General features: G+C 40.7%; 1 protein-coding gene across 3 annotated transcripts; it reads right to left on the bottom strand.

Annotated features, from left to right (window-relative positions):
• Nucleotides 1-6,030: 6,030 nt before the first annotated feature.
• Nucleotides 6,031-18,097, bottom strand: LOC107322167 (cell surface glycoprotein CD200 receptor 1-B-like). Of its 3 annotated transcripts, XM_015879905.3 has the most exons (9): nt 17,887-18,097; nt 17,659-17,814; nt 16,207-16,324; nt 15,028-15,115; nt 13,907-14,215; nt 12,389-12,637; nt 11,413-11,514; nt 10,010-10,056; nt 6,031-8,721 (listed from the first exon to the last, which is right to left on the bottom strand). In XM_015879905.3, exons 4-9 carry the CDS (start codon nt 15,092-15,094, stop codon nt 8,605-8,607), a joined length of 891 nt encoding a protein of 296 aa, XP_015735391.2. In that variant the 5' UTR covers nt 15,095-15,115; nt 16,207-16,324; nt 17,659-17,814; nt 17,887-18,097; the 3' UTR covers nt 6,031-8,604. The 3 variants fall into 3 exon arrangements, 2 of the variants coding, with proteins under 2 accessions (XP_015735391.2, XP_085383363.1); XR_014938797.1 differs by lacking the exon at nt 17,887-18,097 and having other exon boundaries at nt 7,986-8,721; nt 12,372-12,637; nt 17,659-17,782; XM_085527237.1 differs by lacking the exons at nt 16,207-16,324; nt 17,659-17,814; nt 17,887-18,097 and adding an exon at nt 15,431-15,568.
• Between the last annotated feature and the right edge of the window lie 1,841 nt (nt 18,098-19,938).

Genomic DNA, 19,938 nt, shown 5'->3' with positions numbered 1-19,938 from the left:
AATGATGCTCAGGCTGAAGAGTGGGCCCAGCCTGGCCAACCTCACCAGGTGCTCAAAGCCAATTTGTACCAAAACATTAAAGAAAAATATCCAAACACGTATCTATAACGGTTCTTACCCTCCACATACACTTTTGCTACTTACTGGCCAGTGATGGTGTGTTAGTCAGAATATGAGCACCACAGTGTCCCCCAAGTCTCCCGAACTATGGGAATGTGATGAGGGATTTGGAGTTGAGGTCTGTTCCCACCGCAGCTGGGACAGTCCATGTGCAGCTTTACTTGCACAGCCCTGGAGAGCTTTCTGCTCAGCATTTGAAGGCATTTTTGAAGAGCAGCCTGCTGACAATTTCCATTTTATCCCTGAGCTTCTTGAAGTCTAAGACAAGTCTCTTTGGCAGGTTAATATTTTTCTTTGTCCTTCGAGAATCTCTGTGCATTCCTAGCATCTACTTCAAGAGAATTTGCCCTTTTTTCCAGAGCTGGCTGGGGATATTGCTTCTTTTGCTTCAGAATAGAAGTCTCCAGCAGGTCCACACCTTTAGTACAAAAAAATTCCAGGCTTCAGTTAAAATGAAGTCCTGACCTTCTTACTCCTAGTGACTTCACCATTTAGTTCCCCCATCATATACAGTTTTTCCAATTTAAAGTAAGAATAAGAGTCACAGACCTGCATTCCAACTCACATCAAGTAAATCAATCAACCTCATGTGATCACTTCAGATATTTCCTACGATAACCTCATCTATACTGCTGGTGTTAGTCATGGAAACAAACATCTGAGTAGTAGCACTCTCAGTTGGTTCACTGGCTGCTCAGTTAGATATACCTATACATTTTCATACCAATGACACAGTCTATTTTTGCTAGTGATTTTTAGTCTCGGTGACTGAGAAAATTTCCTGTGACACAAATCTCAGGAGTACTTCTCTCTTTAATAACATTAGAGAATTATTTGTTCATTTCCAATTTCAACTTCCCAATCTATCCCAGGAGGCCCCCTTTTAGCATCCCTTCCTAAAACAACTTTGGTCGTGACTAATCTACTTTACTCATATTATCACTGTTTTGGTTTTTTTTAATATAATTTCTTAATATGAATTCACTCCTCCACTGCCTTTAAACTGCTATTACTGTAATTTCTGTACAGTTCATTTCCAACTTGATTTCTCCTTGTCATGTAATAATCACTGCTACTCCACCTGGATGAGGTCAATGTCATGTTCTGTTTTATGCTCAGCGTATCACCTGCAATCCAATTCCCTGGTGCAAATTACATACTCATGTCTGTGTGTTCCTACCCATGTAAGACAAAATTATTTGACTACTGCCAACTTGACTACTACCGTCAACTAGATTTCTTCCCCTTCTCATTGGTTCAGAGCAAATTCAGTCACATTCCACTAAGTCTGAGTTCTGCATTGATTACACTGTCCGTCAGATAATGCCTCCACATAAAACTTGCTGTGTGAGCTCCACGGGACTAGTATCTTGCCATTGCAGCTAGTAGCAATTGCTTTTTGCTACTTTCCTTTTTTTTTTTTTTTTTTTTTTTTTTGGAGATATGCTAATTTACAATTTGCACTTACGCACAATGGCTTTTTAGCTGCAAGCTGTTGTGTGATAGTAGTAGAAATTCTATGCCAGCTTACTTTTTTGAAATACCGAGTAAGTCAAACGAGACTCATGCATTTGCAAATGATTGTACAGATTGTATTACATCATTCTCCTTGTTATTCCAGCATTTGTAAAGGAAATACACAGTTTAGCTGGCACCAGTGCCTCCATGTGGTCATGGCTCCTTTGTTTTCTGGATGAGCAATCCAAGATAGCAGGTTACCAAAAGATTCAGTCTGTAATGCTTTTTCCAAGACATAAAGAAGCCTTCTAGGAACATACTCAATATGGCCCTGTTTATTTTCTGTGCATATTCTTTGTGAAATAAGAGAAAGAGGTAAAAAAGAGAGGGACATTAAATACTGGAGCACTGCAAGTCAGCAGTTTTCAGAGTTTTCTTGGGGCTGATGTTCAGGTTATTTCCTGCATACAAAGCAGATTAAAAAAAGAAGTTCATCCTATGGGAAGACATTTTTTAACAAAAGCTGGTTATCTTTTCATCAATGTAGGCTCAACAGGAATAGCTTAACAGAGCACAAGGTGGGCTGAGGGGACTTTGTTTTTGGCTCGCTATAATCTGAACCTGTGAAGCTGAGCACTCACTATCAGCTGGGGAGCACCAGGAATACCCCTAGTGTGCACTCGCTGCTTTAAAGCCATTAGAAAATAAGCCGGTTTGCTGGGTGCTCCAAGGCTGCTTGACAATCTGAACTCAAACATTAAGCAGGGACTATAGGGTGTTTCTCTTCAAAAGCACATTCCTGACCCAGGCTAACACTAATATTACTAATATTAATGCATCTACCAACAGATGACTACAGAAAATAACAGTTGCAGAAAAATATTGGAAATGGAATATGGACACTAGATTTAGTGTAATGTAGCCTCTCAGTACCAGACCAGTAGGTACACACAGAGCTTCAGTTGCATTTTGCTTATTTGGCAGGCCATATTTGACATACGTGATTTTCTGAGAATGTGCTGGAAGGATGGTGACAGCTGTAGCTACGTACTAAGAATATTATATATCTAGGAAATCATTTTTTCCATGCTTTAGCAACATCTTTACTTGTTCTTGTTCCCTCCTCTGTGCCCTACCCCAACCTGTTTCCTCTATCAAAATGAAAACAATGATATCAATAGCTCCAACAAACTGCCAAAGCTGGTCACAGATGGTCAGTAATGACTACCAGCAGTTATTTTTTTTTTTCTGCCTTTACATCAGAACGAGAGGGGATTAAAATACTCACAGAAAGGAGAAAAAAAAAAAAATCCATTAGTTTGAGATGCAGTCCACAGTCTCTATCAGATAGGATTTCCACATGTGTATCAGCAATGCACGTACTTACCTAAAGAAGGAAATGATTTGCAAGCAATGTTATAATAGAAGAAAAAGACTGTAATTTTGAGTTCACACACACACACAAAAGACATTTCAGATTACTCTTTCTGCATAAACTTTGCATTTTCCCCTCACTTGTCTGTCTAATAAGGTCTTTCGTAATATTTATATATAACAAAGTGCTCTGTTGATGGGAAATTGTTAAGAAATTAATGTCAAGGAAAAATATATAACTTTTTCTCTGTATGTTCACAACTTCACATGCACATCACCAACAAATAGGAGACTGTTTATACAATTATACAAGAACGACAATGATAAAGAATGTGACAGCAAGTGCAGCTGGTAGAGATTCATACCTGGAGGCAGATGGTGACCATGAGGGTATCATCGCTATGCACACATTAACTTGTCTGATGCAGGAGGAAACCCTAGCAGGACACTAATTTCTGTTGTTTGATTCTAATCTGCCTGATTTAAATAAGTCAAGCAAGCTGAAGACAAAGGCAGGCATCCAGGTCTGAGTTTCTCACTGTCTCACTCACTCATCTTTTTTTTCCACACAGCACTCTTCTCACACAAGGTGTGAAGAGAGTACAGGAAATATATTTCTGTATTAAGAACACTGTTCTGAATGTGGTCACTTGTTTTGTACAGAAGAGAGGGTTGTGTACTTCCTAGATTATAAATCTAATATAAAAGGGATTTTAGCTTTTTCTCCACTATTTTTCTTTTAGATATACACGTGGAATTCCAAAGTACAAGCCCAGCTAGACACAAACACTGTGACATATCAGCACTACTGGGACTGTGGCAGCAGTCAGGCAAAATCAAGTCATTATAGAATCACAGAATGTCCTGAGTTGGAAGGCACCCCCAAGGACCACCAAGCCCAAATCCCAGCTCTACACAGCACCACTCAAAATCCAAACCCTATGTCTGAGAGCTGTGGCCAAGCACTCCCTGAACTCCAGCACTTGTGGCCATGCCCACTGCCCTCTGGTGCAGAATCTTTCCTTCACAGTAAAACAGAAGACTGAGAAGGAAAGGTCAAAAAGGAGGCCAGATCAGCACCAAGAAATTCAGGAAACTGTATTAACAAAACAATCAGAAAAATACAGGGGAAACTCAAAGTAGATATAGTGGTATATCGATAATTGAAGAATCTGGAAGAAGCAGAGCAAAAAGCCTCCTTATGCTGTTATTTCTACTGTTGCTGCTTTTTCAAGTTCACAGTGAATCTGTGATTTGTAATACCATTTGCCTCTTTCTCTGAAAATATTACTGCTTATAAGTAAAATAAAGCAGCACCTGTTTTCTGTGGTGTAGCTAGAGCAACCATTTCTTGGTTATATACAGAGCTTTAACAATGTGTGCATCTGAGACAGCCTCATTCAAAAGTAGCAGGACAATGTGTCAGAGGCACTTTGTTGTTCTGTATCTGAAGCAAGTAAAATCATCAATAACCAAGTTTGTTTGAAAAGCCTTGCTGAATAAAAAAAGGTGCATGCTTTTATGGCTCCCCGCTGCTGTGAGAGAGTAGCACAAAGTAGCACAGAAACAATGAAGGGGGGGAAACTGTTTACAGTGTTTTTGCAGAATAATGCAAGACAGATGTCACTGCAGATCATATAAGATGATGCATATTGTACATTTATATTTGGTAGGTATGCTTTGTTTTGTAAGCACCGAAGCACAGCAGTGGTTTACAATCAAGAGAATCAAGTGAGTGATTCATTTCCTATTACGTACTGGCTGACAAAATAAAGGAGACTTAGATTAAGCATGGCTTTCAGGGGAAGTCCAATGAAATACACCAGTAAGTTCCAAATCAAATGACTATTTGAAAGTTACTGTTTTTACAAAAATAAATATTTCTTCTAAAAAATTGATTGATAAGAACTAGGACATGCTAAAACAACTGAATAGAACTGCCTTTGATTCTAAAAGGGAACAAAAGAGAACTGGATGCTAAAATAATTAAAGATAAAAATCAATAAAATGAGAAAACTAAAGCACCAGAGCATGGGTGGGATGATAAGGAAATAAAAAGTGGATAAGAGTAAAGAATCATTGATAGCACAAATGTGAACTATTCCAGAACAAACAGTTGAGCACTTGGTTCAGTCATAAGCTCCTCACTGACCTCCAGTGCATGAAAGATGCATACAGATTATACAGACACCAAGCCAAGGAGGAATTCAATGACACGTTTGCTCCATATGCACTTCCATGTCAGACTCCATTCTGTCAGACTGCCCCTCTGCTGCCATCTGTCACACAGCAACAACGTGTAAAGGGATATCAGTGGGCAGGTTCTACCTCTACTGCCATAGCACCAACATCTGCCTCTGCCATCATGGGACAGCATAATAAAATGAGAGACATTACTTTTGGAGTAGTTCTCCTTTAACTGTAGCTTGTTCACCTACAGGTTACAAAATGTACAGGACTGTTTTTGCTATTACACAAATCATATCCTCCCACATGAATATATATATGTACCATACATGGTAGGATATGATTTCTACAGAATGTGTGTGTGTGTATATACATGCCTATATATACACACATACATTTATTTTTTGTCAGAATGTGCAAATAGCTCATTCCAATGCCCATTTCTTCTCAGTAGCTCTTTCGCAATGTTTTCTTAGCCTTTTTTTCACAATTCCACATAAGAATACATGGAAGTTTGCAATCTAAAACATCTGCTTTGCTTAAATTTTCTTTGAGACAAAATCCACATAGGCACCAAAAGCATGCAGTTAAGGAAAGAAGCATGGTAAATATATAAACTTCCTCAAATTGATTATTTTTCAGACCAAGTTCCTGCAAAAGACAAAATACACAATTTGGACTATTCTTTGGATTACATCTGTGTGCCTTCCCCTGTTACAAAACCAGCATGACAGAAAACATCTAAATGATTTTCTTGTTCTCAAAATACTCAACAGATCGACTTCTGAATTAAATCCAGGTGGGAGGCTGTCTCACTCCAATTTATTGGAGGGAGGGGAAGTTATTTGATATACGCATACCCAACATGAGATTAAGAAACAACAGTTCAAATGTTGGTCCGACTAGTTTATTACAAATCTTAATCATGGAGATGGGGAAGTGGAAGACAGGCACTGTGATGAGTTAGGGTGATGGGGAAGGAAAGGCGGGCAATAGAAAATTCTTTTTGCTTTACAAAAGAATTATGTAAAGCAGGGATAGTCACCACCAGGATCCAGCAGCAGTCCTGTTGCATACCATCCTGATGGTCCAAGGCAAAAGAGCAGGGGGAGAACAGCAGAAGAGCAGCTGGTCCTAGGCAGCAAACAGGTAGCAGGAAGAAGCAGCAGGTCTCAGGTAGCAGGCCCAGGAGAGTCCATGGATGTTTCTGATGCTGAGAGAGGAGTTTGGAGTGCTTCCCATATAACAAAATCTTGTCTTTCCCCAGTCAGGATCAGAAATAAAGGTAGCCAGTGACAGAATGAATGGAAAAAGCAGTCAGTCACAAAATTAAGCATGGAGTTGCAACAATCATGCCTGCTCTCAGTCCCTAGCTGTCTTTTTTCCCTCTGTCAATCCCCTTCTCCAAGCTACTCTGTTTTCCTCTGACTGCTTCTTCACAGACTTCCTCACCTCAGAGACCTGTGTGTCTTAGCCCTAGAACCAAAGGCTTCCTTTCTGAACATCCTCACAGGCCCATGGCTTGGCTTGTCACATCTTCCTCCTGTCAAAGACTACTCCCTTAGGAGTGCTGTCAGGTCACTATAACAGTTATCACCTGTTGGCAGCTTGGATATGGTCCAAAAGCTGCCGTGAATTACAGATAGCTAAAAAGACAAAAACTATGTATCTGAAACTTCCTATCACTTGTACTGTGACCATAATACATTTAAAAATGAGCAGAAAAAAAGTAAAGTCATAGAATCATGGAATGGCTCGGGTTGGAAGGGACCCCAAGGATCATCATGTTCCAAACCCCCTGTCATGAGCATGGGCACCATGTTTTTCAGACCTGTCCAATTATTATACTCCAGAGGAAGCCTCAGACAGGGCTTCCCAACACAGTCATACCCCTAAATTTTATTTCCTGCGTCTGCATTAGGTCTTACTATTCCACATTTCATATGGTGCAAGAGAATCATGAGAAGTTCTTGAACTGCACACTAAAAATCACAAGACATTTGGTGTGCACTATGGTCATAGGAAATAGACTGTTCCACAGCCTAACTCCCTTCAGGTTTGACAGCAATGTTATCCTGAGGTCTGGCTGCAATAGTCCAGCTTCTGAATAAAAGACTCAAATCAGTGTAGTTGTAGCTCTGGTTTAGACCCAACTGGGCAGTTCTCTAAGAAACAAGACATCTTTCTGCTGTTTTAGAGGCTTCCAGAAACAACTCCATGACAGCACCCTGGCTACAAAAAGTCCAGGCTGACATGGAGAGCAGAAAAGGGTGCTGAACTACACCAATTATGTACTGCCAACTAGAGGCCAGCAGAACTGGGAAACCACTCACTACTGAAAACATGCTGTCTGTTTCACTAGAGCTACAAGACGGTTTTCCAACTAGCATCACTGAAAACCTCTTTTCACTAATTTTAAGCCGTCACTTTTTTCTCCCATAGGCTGTATTCATAATGAGGTACAGATGATATGAAGAGGCTGCACACAGCTCTGAGGTAGTCACCCACCACTGACATTTAGCAGGAATGGCTCCACTTGGTATGAATGAACTAGGTACTGCAGGTACTTTCCATGAGCCAAGGAGTTGTTCTTAATGCCTTTGTGCTGCGACTGATAGGAAAGCCTGGAATAGCATCAGTATGTGCCAGCCCATGCCTATCTAAAGCTGATAAAGGGAACTGCAATTAAAAGGCACAGAGGGATCCTCATGCCTGAGAACTCCTCCAACAACTAGCAGACAAAGACCATTCAAAGCGCACACTTAAATATGTTTTGGTGCTGCATTAGTGTTTTAAAAAGGTTTCACAAGCCCAATATACAGAAACAGAAATTAATCAATCAATCATTATTTTTACCTAGAACAAAACTCTTTTATTCCTGTATTTCTGCCAGATAGTCCTTCTTTGTTTTAGGGTTCTTTGATCTAGTATTAAGTGTAGAGGTTGGTGGCCCTGCCTGCAGCAGTGGGGGTGGAACTTAATGATCCTTGAGGTCTCTTCCAACCCAAGGCATTCTATGACTCTATGACTTCCTGGTTTCCATCTTGAAAATGGGAAGAGAATCTAGATGCTAAGGTGGACAACAAAGAAGTGATACATTTCCACCAAGTCTATTACTCTGTCACAGAAACCTATCAGTTATGGATGTGTGGGAAAATGGCACATATCTCAGAGCCCACTCTCAAATCAAAATCAAATGCGTATTTCTCCACCTCAGCCTTTGCAAGTTTCAAATGCTTTAACAACTGTACTGATATGTACAGAATGAGAGGAACTGGTGACTTAAACAGGTTGCTCCCCTGGCTCCCTTCAGTGTTAGGATGGACAAAGGCTTTTCTTGGCCAGTTTAGAGTATTTTGCTGTCCTGCTCTGCATAAGGTCTGAGATTTGCTAAACCAAGGACAGGTTCAAGTAACTGAGTATAATTCATAGTTGAGCTGGTATAGACTGATGGTGCCTACACGGTTAATAGCCCATAAATGTAGCTTGTGGTTTGTAATTCTGATAGATTTTCTCTGGTGAGACAGAATGGTCCATCACAAGTGCGTTCAGATGCAGTGGTGTGAACCTGAAGTTTTCAGTCTGCAATACAAAGAAAAACACAGACCACTGTATTATGTTGAAGAATGTTTTGCAACCTCTGTAGAGGCCAACAAAACCAAACAAAACAGGAGCAGAAGATATCCAGCAGGCAACATTAGTTTTACAAAGGAGCTGCAAAGACATTTCTCTAAACTCCACAGGCAAAGGTGTAGGGCATATAGGTTGAAACCTGAGTTTGCAGAGAGACAAAGTCTGAACAGGACGACTTTTTCAATCTCTTTTTATTAATGAGATTGAAAACAAATGTTGAAGTGTCAGAATTTTCAGCAAAATGGGTCATAATGACCAATGTTAACTTCTCTGACAGAAAAAAATGACAGGCTACCAGGTGTTCCAAAGTAGGCACTTAAACTTACTAGAGGTTTTTATTCTGGTCTCAGCAGCTCCCACTCCCATGAGTCAAATCATGCAGAATACCATATGAGTAAAGGAAATTAATCATTTTGATTTCAGGGATCCATTTGACTAGTTTACAACAAACAAAGCACACAGCTATTAATTTTACCATGAGCAGAAAACTAAACATGAAATAATTGTGCTTTAGGGGTGCATTAGGTGAGGCAGGAACCTTGAGGAGAGAGTAGCATATTATCATGCTGTAAAATATGTATCAGGACACCCTAGAATTAGAGAGGAAGTAAAACTTGCAGTGGTAAATTTAACACTGCTATTTCTTAGCTTGTGCATATCAGAACTACAACTTAAAATATAACAATTTTATTGCTGCTTGTGTTGCTAATAGGGCATAAGGAACTGCATTGTTTTCCCTCATTCTAAACACCTGTCTGTTTCCATCACATCTTCAGTCACACAGGTTTCTGTCATCAAGGGCAATAAGTACTCTTAAGCAAAAGATTGGAGCTAAGATTAACAGTGTGAAGCAGCATTGTGAACATACGAACACTGAAGAGATCTAAAATTCAGCTTGAACACTGGCATTGCAAATGTAATTTACAGTATCCTTAAGCAGGTAATACATTACTTCATTCTCTGTCTAGTTCTTAAGCAATTACTCAGATACTCTGAGTAATAGTTATGACCACCCAAATGATAGGCACCCTGCCAGACACACCATTTCTCATTCCACCCTCCCAGCACATATGGAGATATGTTGGATTTTTGTCAGAGCAGACACATGTTGCAATGAAATGACATGTTTTGGTGAAGAAAAAGGCAAATGTACACACACAACAACAAAGAAAAACCCCATACACAACCCCCCCACCCAGAAAAAGACATCAAAGCACTAAAAACAAAGCCTACTTACCACAGTCTGCACTGGTGACCGATGTGACTTCTTCTGTAGTCGGGAGGCTGGAAGAAATATACCAGGAAATCAAAATGGTTTCTTGGGACAAGATACACAGCTGTTATATCCAGAGTTCTTCCCTAGCTGCCCTCAGCAGCTGAAGGACTTTTCATTTTAATATCTCGCTGGTTAAGTTCTCACCTTTTATGCTCTGCTCCTGAATGTGCTATTGTTTTATTCTCCCCTTTGCTGAAACATTTGTTTCCCTGAGAGACGTGGTTGAAATGACTCAGTTAGGTGTACTTTTCTGAAGGGAAATAATGGGCCAGGAACCCACCTGAGCATATTTTCCCCTCTCTTCGCCTGCCCCTAAGGAGCTCTTCAGTGTGCAGCAGTGATGTGTTTCTGTCAGAGTTCTACAAGAACTAGTGTCTCTGCAGCTGACAGAGGCTGTCCTTTTGTTTTCTTCTCCTGCCTTCTCTGCTCTTTCATTCTTCCCTTAAACCCCCTCTTTCCAACCCCATCACTTCATCTGTTTTGACCTGATTCACTAATTACATCCGCAACCTAATATTCAAAATGGGGGGAATAATCTGAGCAACACTAAGCACAAAGAACCTTAGGAAAGCAATAAAGGTTGAACCTATGCAATTGAGAGTAGTAGGGTGCTCTGATGCTCTACAGATTGCCTCTACTTACAGTTGACCCCCTTCTAAGTTGCTTTCTTCTAATTCTTCATACCCTTCTCTCCCAAAACACCCCTGCTTTCAGTTTCTTTCTTTCAAACCTCTTGTCTTCTCTCCCTCCAATTCACTTAGGCTTTTACTCCATCTGTACTTCTTCACAGCCATCTCAAAAGTGGGAAAGCATCATATGAGTTCTCATTATCAGCTTATTCAGCATGAGCCAACTCAGTGCTGATGAAATCTACACAGACTGAGAAACTATCAATGTACCATAGGGAAACATGCATTTGACCTACTCTTACACTTGCTCAAGGGGAAAAGTAGAATTGCAAGGATAGGGGAAGGATGACTTGTGACTGGCCATTAGGACTAGTGTTTAAACTAGTCTTTAAACTCTTCACTTATGTGTAGACTTTTATGTTGTTAAATTCAGAATGATCAAAATAATTTTAAAAACTCAAAATCCACCCTACTCTATCATTTTCACCCTGAATAATTCTTTGCCTTATATGTAATACATTAATAGTACAATAACAATGACTCTTAAAAAACTTCAGGCTTGTTTTAAAATTCCATCCCCCTGTTTATTATTTCCAAAGGGTCAATACATCATATACCAGCATTCTCCTCAATCCTTGCCCCCCAAATCACTCTCAGCCATAAGGTACACATCCTGGTGCCTGCACTTAGTCTGTGATGGAATTTAAAACCTTTCAAGCTCATCAAATTACTTACCCCTGCACCTTAAAATCAAGCATAAGGTCACTCCAGCACCACAGACAACAGCAAGACTTGCAGGCAGTCCGATCAGGAGATATTGGAGCTCAGAGGAATTGTCTGTGGTGAGAAAAGAAAGCCAGTTATAGAGCTAGATATCATTATCATATAGTCAGTGGATACTGATATCTAACTTAATCAGAAAACTCTCTACCCCTATAGCTCCAATGAGAGACAGATGGGATGTCTAATTGACAACCTGCAAAAGGAACTGCTTCGCTCACCCACTGTGTACAAACATCCATTTTCAACCCATACATCTGCATGGTGTCCCTTTGTACAGGTGATACTAAAAGTGTATCAGCAGAACTGACCAGACATCCCTCCAGATTTTTGTAACTAAAGACTGGTCTGTGTTAATTTCCATCCTTTGAGCCTCCACTGAGATATGTTGGTGGTACAAGCACTATTTAGATTTTCTTACAAACTTTGCTGGCAGAGACATATCAGGTTCAGCAAAGCCAGCTGGGAAGATAAATTTTACCCTTTAGTACCTTTGGCTCTGGGAAAGTTTGCTCAAGAGTAACACACAGCCACTCTCCACTTTCTCCAGACCATCAGCACTGTGGGGAAGTGGAAAAATTCAGCTCTGGGGGATCAAAGTTTCACATCAAAAACGAATCAGTTACTGCAGAGAGAGCTTCTCAGTCATCACTAATTAAACAAGGATCACTGAAAGAGAATAAGGAGCTCTTGTAACTTAAAATGGGGATGCAAGTAAGATTCACTGGAAACTTCCTCATACCATGCTGTGAAACATTTGGTTTCAGTTGACTAACTCTGAATTACTAATTTCTCTATCAACATGTACAAGAACTTTGGCATTTCACCATTGAACAATCTGCCAAGCCCTGGCATTCAGTGAAAACAGCTGCAAAGAAAACCACAGTGACAAGAGTATGATGAAGAGCAATTACAGAACGATGTTCTTTACATGACAGATCCAGGGAGAGAGTCTGGTTCACAGCTGGATGGGTAACCAGGCAGGTGACATTAGGATACGTGCTGTTGACCCAGTTTATGTAGCTGATCCTGGTCACTGTTCCGTTGAGGTGGTGGACATCTTTCTCAACACTGTAATTACTTGCAGGGATCCAGGAGATTTTAGCAGCTGGTTTTCCAGCAGTAGCTTGGCAAACAGCCGCTCTGTTCTTGTCAGAGGTCAGAGACAATGTAGGAGGGACTGTAGAAGAAGTAAATAGACTACAGTCATTATTCCAAGGTCTCTAACTGAGAAACAAAAACAGTACTATTTCTTAGTTTTTGCGTGGCCAACTTAAGATGTTTTAAAACAATTCAGATAACTATCACCAACCATCTTAAGGGGAAAAAAATACATTAAAGTCCAAGGTAAATATCTCTAAAAATTGGTGGCTGCACTCTGAATTGTTGTTTCCTCACATTTTCTGGAAGATGACTATAACTGTAACAGCAGTTGAGATGTTGGATAGGGATGGATTAAATGAAGATTTAAAGTGTAGCAGTGCATATAATGAATAAAACACCATGGCTTGCTGAAGCTACAAGCTATGAAATTTGTAGTATGGATAGAAAGGAGGAACTGGAGAAATACTATTCTGCCTAAAGCCCAACAGTTTATGTTCTGCATTTAACAGAACAGATTCTGAAAGTAAGAAGAAATATATATATATATATATATATATCAAGGGACAAAAATTAACAGTGGCAATTACTGATTTACAGAATAAGTTTCCCATAAGCCTTCTGAGTATCACTACAAATTAACTAAGGTTATGAGAACAAAAACTCCTCTCATAAGTAAAATGCTTCTTGCAATTTAAGGAAAGCTAAGACAAAAGGCTGTCTGATGCATTGCTTTTTTTTTTCCTAATACTTTCTCTTCCTGCCTTGATTGAAAATAGCCTAAAAACATTTTTATTTTAGTGATTCAGTCCTACAACTTTGAATGCTTCTGGAAGAGCTAAATGTTTCCAGATAACATCCCAAAACTCTTGCTTCCTTCCTATTTGATCCTCATCCAAACAAAGTACACAGTGTGTGCATTGGGAAGTTTGGCTCAGCTTTAAGTAGCAATATTTATTTAATACTTAATATTTAATATTTAAATATTTAATATTTGCATTAACTTAACAGTGTGCACTCCTATTCATGTGAACATTCACACAGCATTCAAATTCCATGTTACGTCCAAAGAACTACATTCAGAATCAATCCAGACTGTTCATTTGGAGCATCTGAAAACAGTCCCTGTTCATGAGACAGAACAAAGAAAACACCTATCAACTGACTATTTCTCATTAAAACAGTCCTGTGTCTTTATATGGCTCCTTGCCCTCTCTAGTCATACTCAGTGTAATTTTGTCTTTATCTGCAGTCTCAGCATGCATCAAAAATGAATTTGATCCTACAACAACATCTCAAATCTGGTTTGTGTCCACACAACAGTGAAAAAGCACCAGGTGTGTCTTACCTATGACAGTCAGAGAAAAGAAAAAAAGAAAATTCCCCTCACTGCTGACAATTTCACAGGTGTAATTTCCCTCATCATTCAGGTTCACAGGGAAAATACAAAGAGTTGGGTCACGGTCAGGAGAGTATTTCCACATCATCCTCTCACTGCAGTTTAACATTCTTGTCTCATTGAGATCCTTTCTATAAGCCAAAAAGCAGGAAGTGCTGGATTTCATCTTCCATGTCACCATTACCAAAGACAGCTTGGAAACTGATGGGCAATTCAACACAGCCTCATGACCAGCCTCCACATTCACCCTTCTATAAGCTACATGGGAAAAAGAGAAACAGAGAAAGAAAAAATAAATATTAAATATGATGCTTCAGCTTTTGTTGAGGCATATGTGGCTCTTGGCTTCACCATACTTAAAAATTTCTACTTATGTGCTGTACAAATCATCTTTGTGACCCTTCTCTGGACCCTTCCCAACATCTCTCTGTCTTTCTTGTACTGGAGACCCCAGTCCTGGGCACAGTACTCCAGATGGGGCCCTCACAATGGCTGAGTAGAGAGTGACAATCACCTCCCTGTCCCTCCTTGCTACCCCTCTTCTGATGGAGCCTGGGATACCATTTGTTTTCCAAGCTGCAAGAGCACACTGCTGGCTCATGTTAAGTTTTTCATCCACCAGGACAGCCAGGTCCTTCTCTGTGATTAGCTGCTGCACCGGTTACAGTGTAAGAAAAACCTGGGATAGCAGTGGAACAGGATTTGGGCTCAATAATCCTTATAGGTCCCTTCCAACTCAGGATATTCTATGAACATATACCAATAAGGGTAAGACCCAAGATCACCTGGCATAGTAGTTGGTGTTATATGGGTACATATCTGTCTTTTTCTGCCAGAAACCATAGCTTTGCTGGTGTTTTCTCATCTGAACAGAAGACGGATCTTCAGATGATTTATGTTGGATCCGTATCAGAAATAATACTCCATGCCACTCTGCAAAGAACTGGATTATTTTGTCAGCTGATGTGACATTCTTCATACTGGTGAACTGTGAAATTTCAGTGTACCAGTGAGTCAGCAGTACAGAGTATCAAACAGCACTGAGGACAGCTTGAATCTTCCTCACTTACCTGACCCTCCAATCAGGTGGATCACTAAGAGAAAGACCACAGCCGGAACTGCCCATGTTTGAGTCATCTTCAGCAAAAGGAATCAGCCCTGCAGTAAAAGAAAGCAAAGGAAATGGAGGGAGGTCACAAGCTGTGGTGCAAGTCCCTTCATAGAAAACAGGAAGAAAAGCCTTTTTTTTTTTTCTATGAAAGCAGAAGTTGTAAAAGGGATCCATGCCCAGTATCATTCTTACACGTGAAGGAAGAAAGCAAAAAATGCTTGGGAATCAAAAAGGATTTCTGTTTACAGACCAGTTTTAAAAACCCAAGATCTCATTTTCCAGTCATGTCCAGTCACTCACTACTCACAACCAGCTGGCATGCAGATAGCTACAGACCTCTTACTATTGCTTCACAGACTTACCTGCAGAAGAAAAAAGACACCACAAGAACAAAGATGCATATATCAAAGTCCTTTTGAAAAAATCAAGGTAGCAGCATTTATGGGAAAATTCAGGACCTAGACTTAGCTATTTAAAGGACTTAACCCAGTGAAATGATTTAAATCTTTGCCCTGCTTTTAATTTCTCAAAGGGTAACTCCACTTCTGCAGTAAAAGTGAAAGGTCAATTGTCTTTCTGTGGGAGATCACAGACATGAGCTTGCTTCCTGCTTTTAGAGATAAAGAGAGATGAGGAAGCATTTAGTAACTTAGATGGTTCCATAATTATGTATACTTCTTAACAAACTGTATCTTACAGATTGCTAGCTCCTTTTTGGCAAAAGAGCTGTTGTTTGAACACAGGCCTAGTAAGAAACATTGCAGGTACTTTCCTATAGTCAGTTAATCATACCTAAATAAACCCACATTTTTCTGGCATAGTTGTACTATACTGAAAAATACAGGTATGTATTCCCACAGTCAAAATACTATCCTTTTCTACTCCGATCTCAAGGCCTACAGCACCCTACTGCAGCTCCTGCTGGCTCAGTCACAGCAAAGGGTTCCCAGCCACCACACCGTAACTCCACTGATGAGTGACAAAGCAGAGATCTCATTGTGTACCTGTTTGCATGACACTGCAGTAGTCGTATCCTAGCTGGGGTTTTCTGATGTTGCTGTCAAAATCAGCAGCCACAGTTTTGCCTCAAGGCTCCTTCCCACCTTCCCGTGAAGTTACCTGATTTTCTGGTACTCACCTCTGCATTTCCTCAAGCTCTTCTCAGTCCTTTCATTCTTCTCTCCTTCATACCATCATCTGTATCACTTCGGTCTCCCACACACAGCTAGAGATGACTGGAAAATTATGTTGTCATCCTATGGGAAGTACTGATATGTTGTTCTCATTCTTAAGTCAAACCCCAATATGCACCAAGCTAGCAAGTATCTTTGTGACACAGTTGATATAGAAACGTCATACGTGTTGCAACAAGACCCTCCTTTTGGGTAACTTATGGTCATGAGCTGCTTACACTCATATTACCCATATTTAAATACAAGGGTGTTTCATGGAAGGTACTGAGAAGAGGAAGGACATATACTTATGTCCTCCTATGTATGTAAAAATACATCAAGTAAAGAAAAGAAAAAATAGAACACTGCCACACTTGTGGAACTGAAAAAGAAACAAGTGCTACATTTGTGGTCTGAGTGCAAGAAGCAACAATGCTCACTTATACACAATGTGAGATGTATGCACATTCTCACAACAGCTCAATAGGTTTTCTGCACAGTTCTAACTAAACACCAATGTATCTGGATGAAAAGCTTTTATTACAACCTGAAAGTGCTGATGCAAGCACACTGACTGGTATGCTACGACTAACATGCAAGTTATGGGTAATGTAAGTCTTATATTCCCAAACTCGCAAATTTCATTTTTGTTCACTTTAAATCTTTGCCACAAATGACATAATTTTTGTGTTCTGTGTTATTCAGAATCATTGAAAAGGTTGCTTTTTCCTATAATTCAGATGAATTATACATGCAAAAGTTGCTTTCAGCGAGAAAGCTTATTTTTTTCTTAACAATGACAACGAAAGATTATTTTTGGCCAAAAATATGCCCTGAATTAGACCCAATTTGGAAATTGTTTCTCTGCCTCTTTAAAAAATAAAAAATAAAAAATTCCACTACAATGTTTATCAGCAAATTCAATATTCACCAATGCTGATGGATCCATAAATATTCATAGACAGCATATTGTGACACTGGAGCTTGTCCCAGAGAACTATCATTTTTTACAACGCATACAAGTCATATATACATGGAGCTTATTTGCTCAAAAGAGCAGACATTAATGATTAAAAATGGGACCTTACGGAAAGAATAGAAAATATCACTCTGCTTAAATATTCATGTATGAAACACTGAATTTAGATTGTGATTTTTAAGTTTCACAATCCTCGACTGCTTACGCCTCTGAGCAAAAAGTAAATCTCAAAGTAGAACCCAGAAGGAGAAACCCAGCACAGCTGAATCCAATTCATTTAAAAGCAGCAAATGAATGTTTGTAGATTGTTTTGTGTCATTTCCTTTGATGGAATTAAAATGCCCCAACAACTACATTAAAATAAATTAAAGTTTTAACTCAGCCTCAATGGCAGTGGCTGGTATGAGACCTTGCAATGTGTGCGCTGCTCTCCTATTACCCTCCACACTGCTGCTCACACTCAGTTGCCTCTCATGAATGCTGAGGGGAAGGAAGTTGCTCTGTGTCAGCCTGGAGAAGGGACTTCCAGTTCTAGGAGCACAGGAGGTGAAAGGCAGCTGTGCCAGCGCACTCTGGTCCTTGGATGCTCTTAGTCCTGGGGAGGAGAAATGAGATGTTAGCACAGAGGTTTGTCCCAGTCAGAATACTGGTCCCAGCTTCCACGCACCAGGGAACAGCACTGGAACACCTTTAGCTCCTTCCTGGTTGTCCTCACAAGAGCAGAGAATTTACAAGTCGCTCAGCTCAGGACCGTTTGTCCCAGATAGTCCCTGTTTTCTTTGCGCTGCTCACAGATTTCTTTCTGTTGATGCTCCTGAGATGATAGCATGCAGCCGATTTGTCTCGCAGACAGACAGAGCTCCTTGCCTTCCTGTGACAGCTCAGTGAAAAGAAACCATCTGGTGGTGCATTCCCCCAGAGGAGGATGTGACATAGTTACACAAGTTAGGGAAATACCGCATTCAGACACAAGGAACAAAACACAGCCTCTGGTTGCTTTATACTACATATCAAATACAAGCTGCAAGCCCTGAGCTATGCAAAATGACATCTTAAAGTGGAATAGTAAAAGCCAAGTCCAACATAATGAAAATACATCTGATACAAAGTGAAGAAAGAAAAGGTGCAGCTCATAAAGAACTGATGCGAGCAGTGTGTCAGTCGTTACCACAAACCTTTGTAAATGTCACATGGCCACTGCCATGATTAAAAGGAAAATATGACTCTGCTTTGCAGTGGAATCACATTTTGAAGATTAGCGAAGACCTTCAGAAGTGTGTCCCTCCCTCTGGGCAAAGGAGGGGAGGAAGGGATGATACAAAGAGGAACCAGCTGCGTGCAGCTATGAGCTACACCACAATGAGTCAAAAGGCAGAAGCCAGCCAGCGCTGTCTGATGTGAGAGATGCAGGGACAGCCCCAGGCCAGCCTCCACCTTAGCTGCTCTTTGGGGCCTCAGCAACTTTGTAAGATGGGATACCTCCTGATAACACACTGCAATAAAAAACAGCAGTTCAAATGGCAGTCTCAGAGTCTCCCTTTTCTCCTCCAAGTTTTCACAGCAGCCCTCAGACACTGGAATTGTAGCAGTCACTTGTGGAGAAAAAGCAGCAGTGGTGTCTGTGTGTCTGCATTTTCTGTGCATCTTAGACACAAGCTATTTTCATGCAGCCTATTTGATGCATAGGAAGTTTTGCAGAAGGTATGAGAGCACTCTGCAGCCCTCACTCAGAGGACAGACTCTGTTCAACTCGTGTCTCCAGCTGTTCCCAGGTTATGATTGAATTCTTCATGTCCCTCAGATGAAAATGAAGCTATAAAATACAGGAAACCTTCGTATCCTCTGGAAATAAGACAAATCCCATAGAATCGTTTGAGTTGGATGGGAACTTCAAAAGTCATCCAGTCCAACTCCCCTGCAATGAACACCTGCAGCTGTATCAAGTGCCCATCCAGCCTGACCTTGGGTATCTCCAGGGACGAGGTATCCACCACTATTCTGGGCAACCTGTTACAGTGCCTCATCGTCCTTAACGTAAAAAACTTCTTCTTTATATCCAGTCTAAATCTCCTCTCTTTAACTTTGAAACCATTTCCCCTTGTTCTATCACCGCAGACCCTGCGAAAGAGTCTGTCCCCTTCCCTCTTACAGACCCTCTTTAGATACTGAAAGGCTGCTCTCAGGTCTCCCTGGAACCTTTTCTTCTCCAGGCTGAGCCCTAGCTCTCTCAGCCTGTCCTCATAGGAAGCTGTTCCATCCCTTGGTTGCTTTTTGTGGCCCTTCTCTGGATGTGCTCCAACAGATCCATGTCTTTCCTGTACTGAGGTCTCCACATCTGGACACAGCACTCCAGGTGAGATCTCACCAGCTCAGAGTAGAGGGGCAAGATCACCTCTGTTAACCTGCTGGCCATGCTTCTTTTGATGCAGCCCAGGATACAGTTGTCTTTCTGGGCTGCAAGGGCTCATTGCTGGCTCATGTCTAGCTTCCCATCCACCAGCACCCCCAGGTCCCTTTCAGCAGCACTGTGCTCAATCCTTTCATCCCTCAGCTTCTGCTGATAGTGGGCATATGTGAAAAGAAATGGAAAGAGCTGTTTATTCTCAGAAACTGAGATGTATTCGGGGGCTAGGGGAGGCTACATATTCGCTCTGTCTTTAGTTACTGTCTGTAACTACCTGCTGCTTGCTACTTCAAGTGGCACTGGGTAGATGGACCT

This window comes from Coturnix japonica, chromosome 1 (genome assembly GCF_054131305.1).
Source record: "Coturnix japonica strain WE chromosome 1, WE-NBRP24, whole genome shotgun sequence".
NCBI classification, from domain to species: domain Eukaryota; kingdom Metazoa; phylum Chordata; class Aves; order Galliformes; family Phasianidae; genus Coturnix; species Coturnix japonica.
The sequence above is the reverse complement of the archived record's forward strand: the minus strand, read 5'-3'. Positions and strand labels throughout refer to the sequence as shown.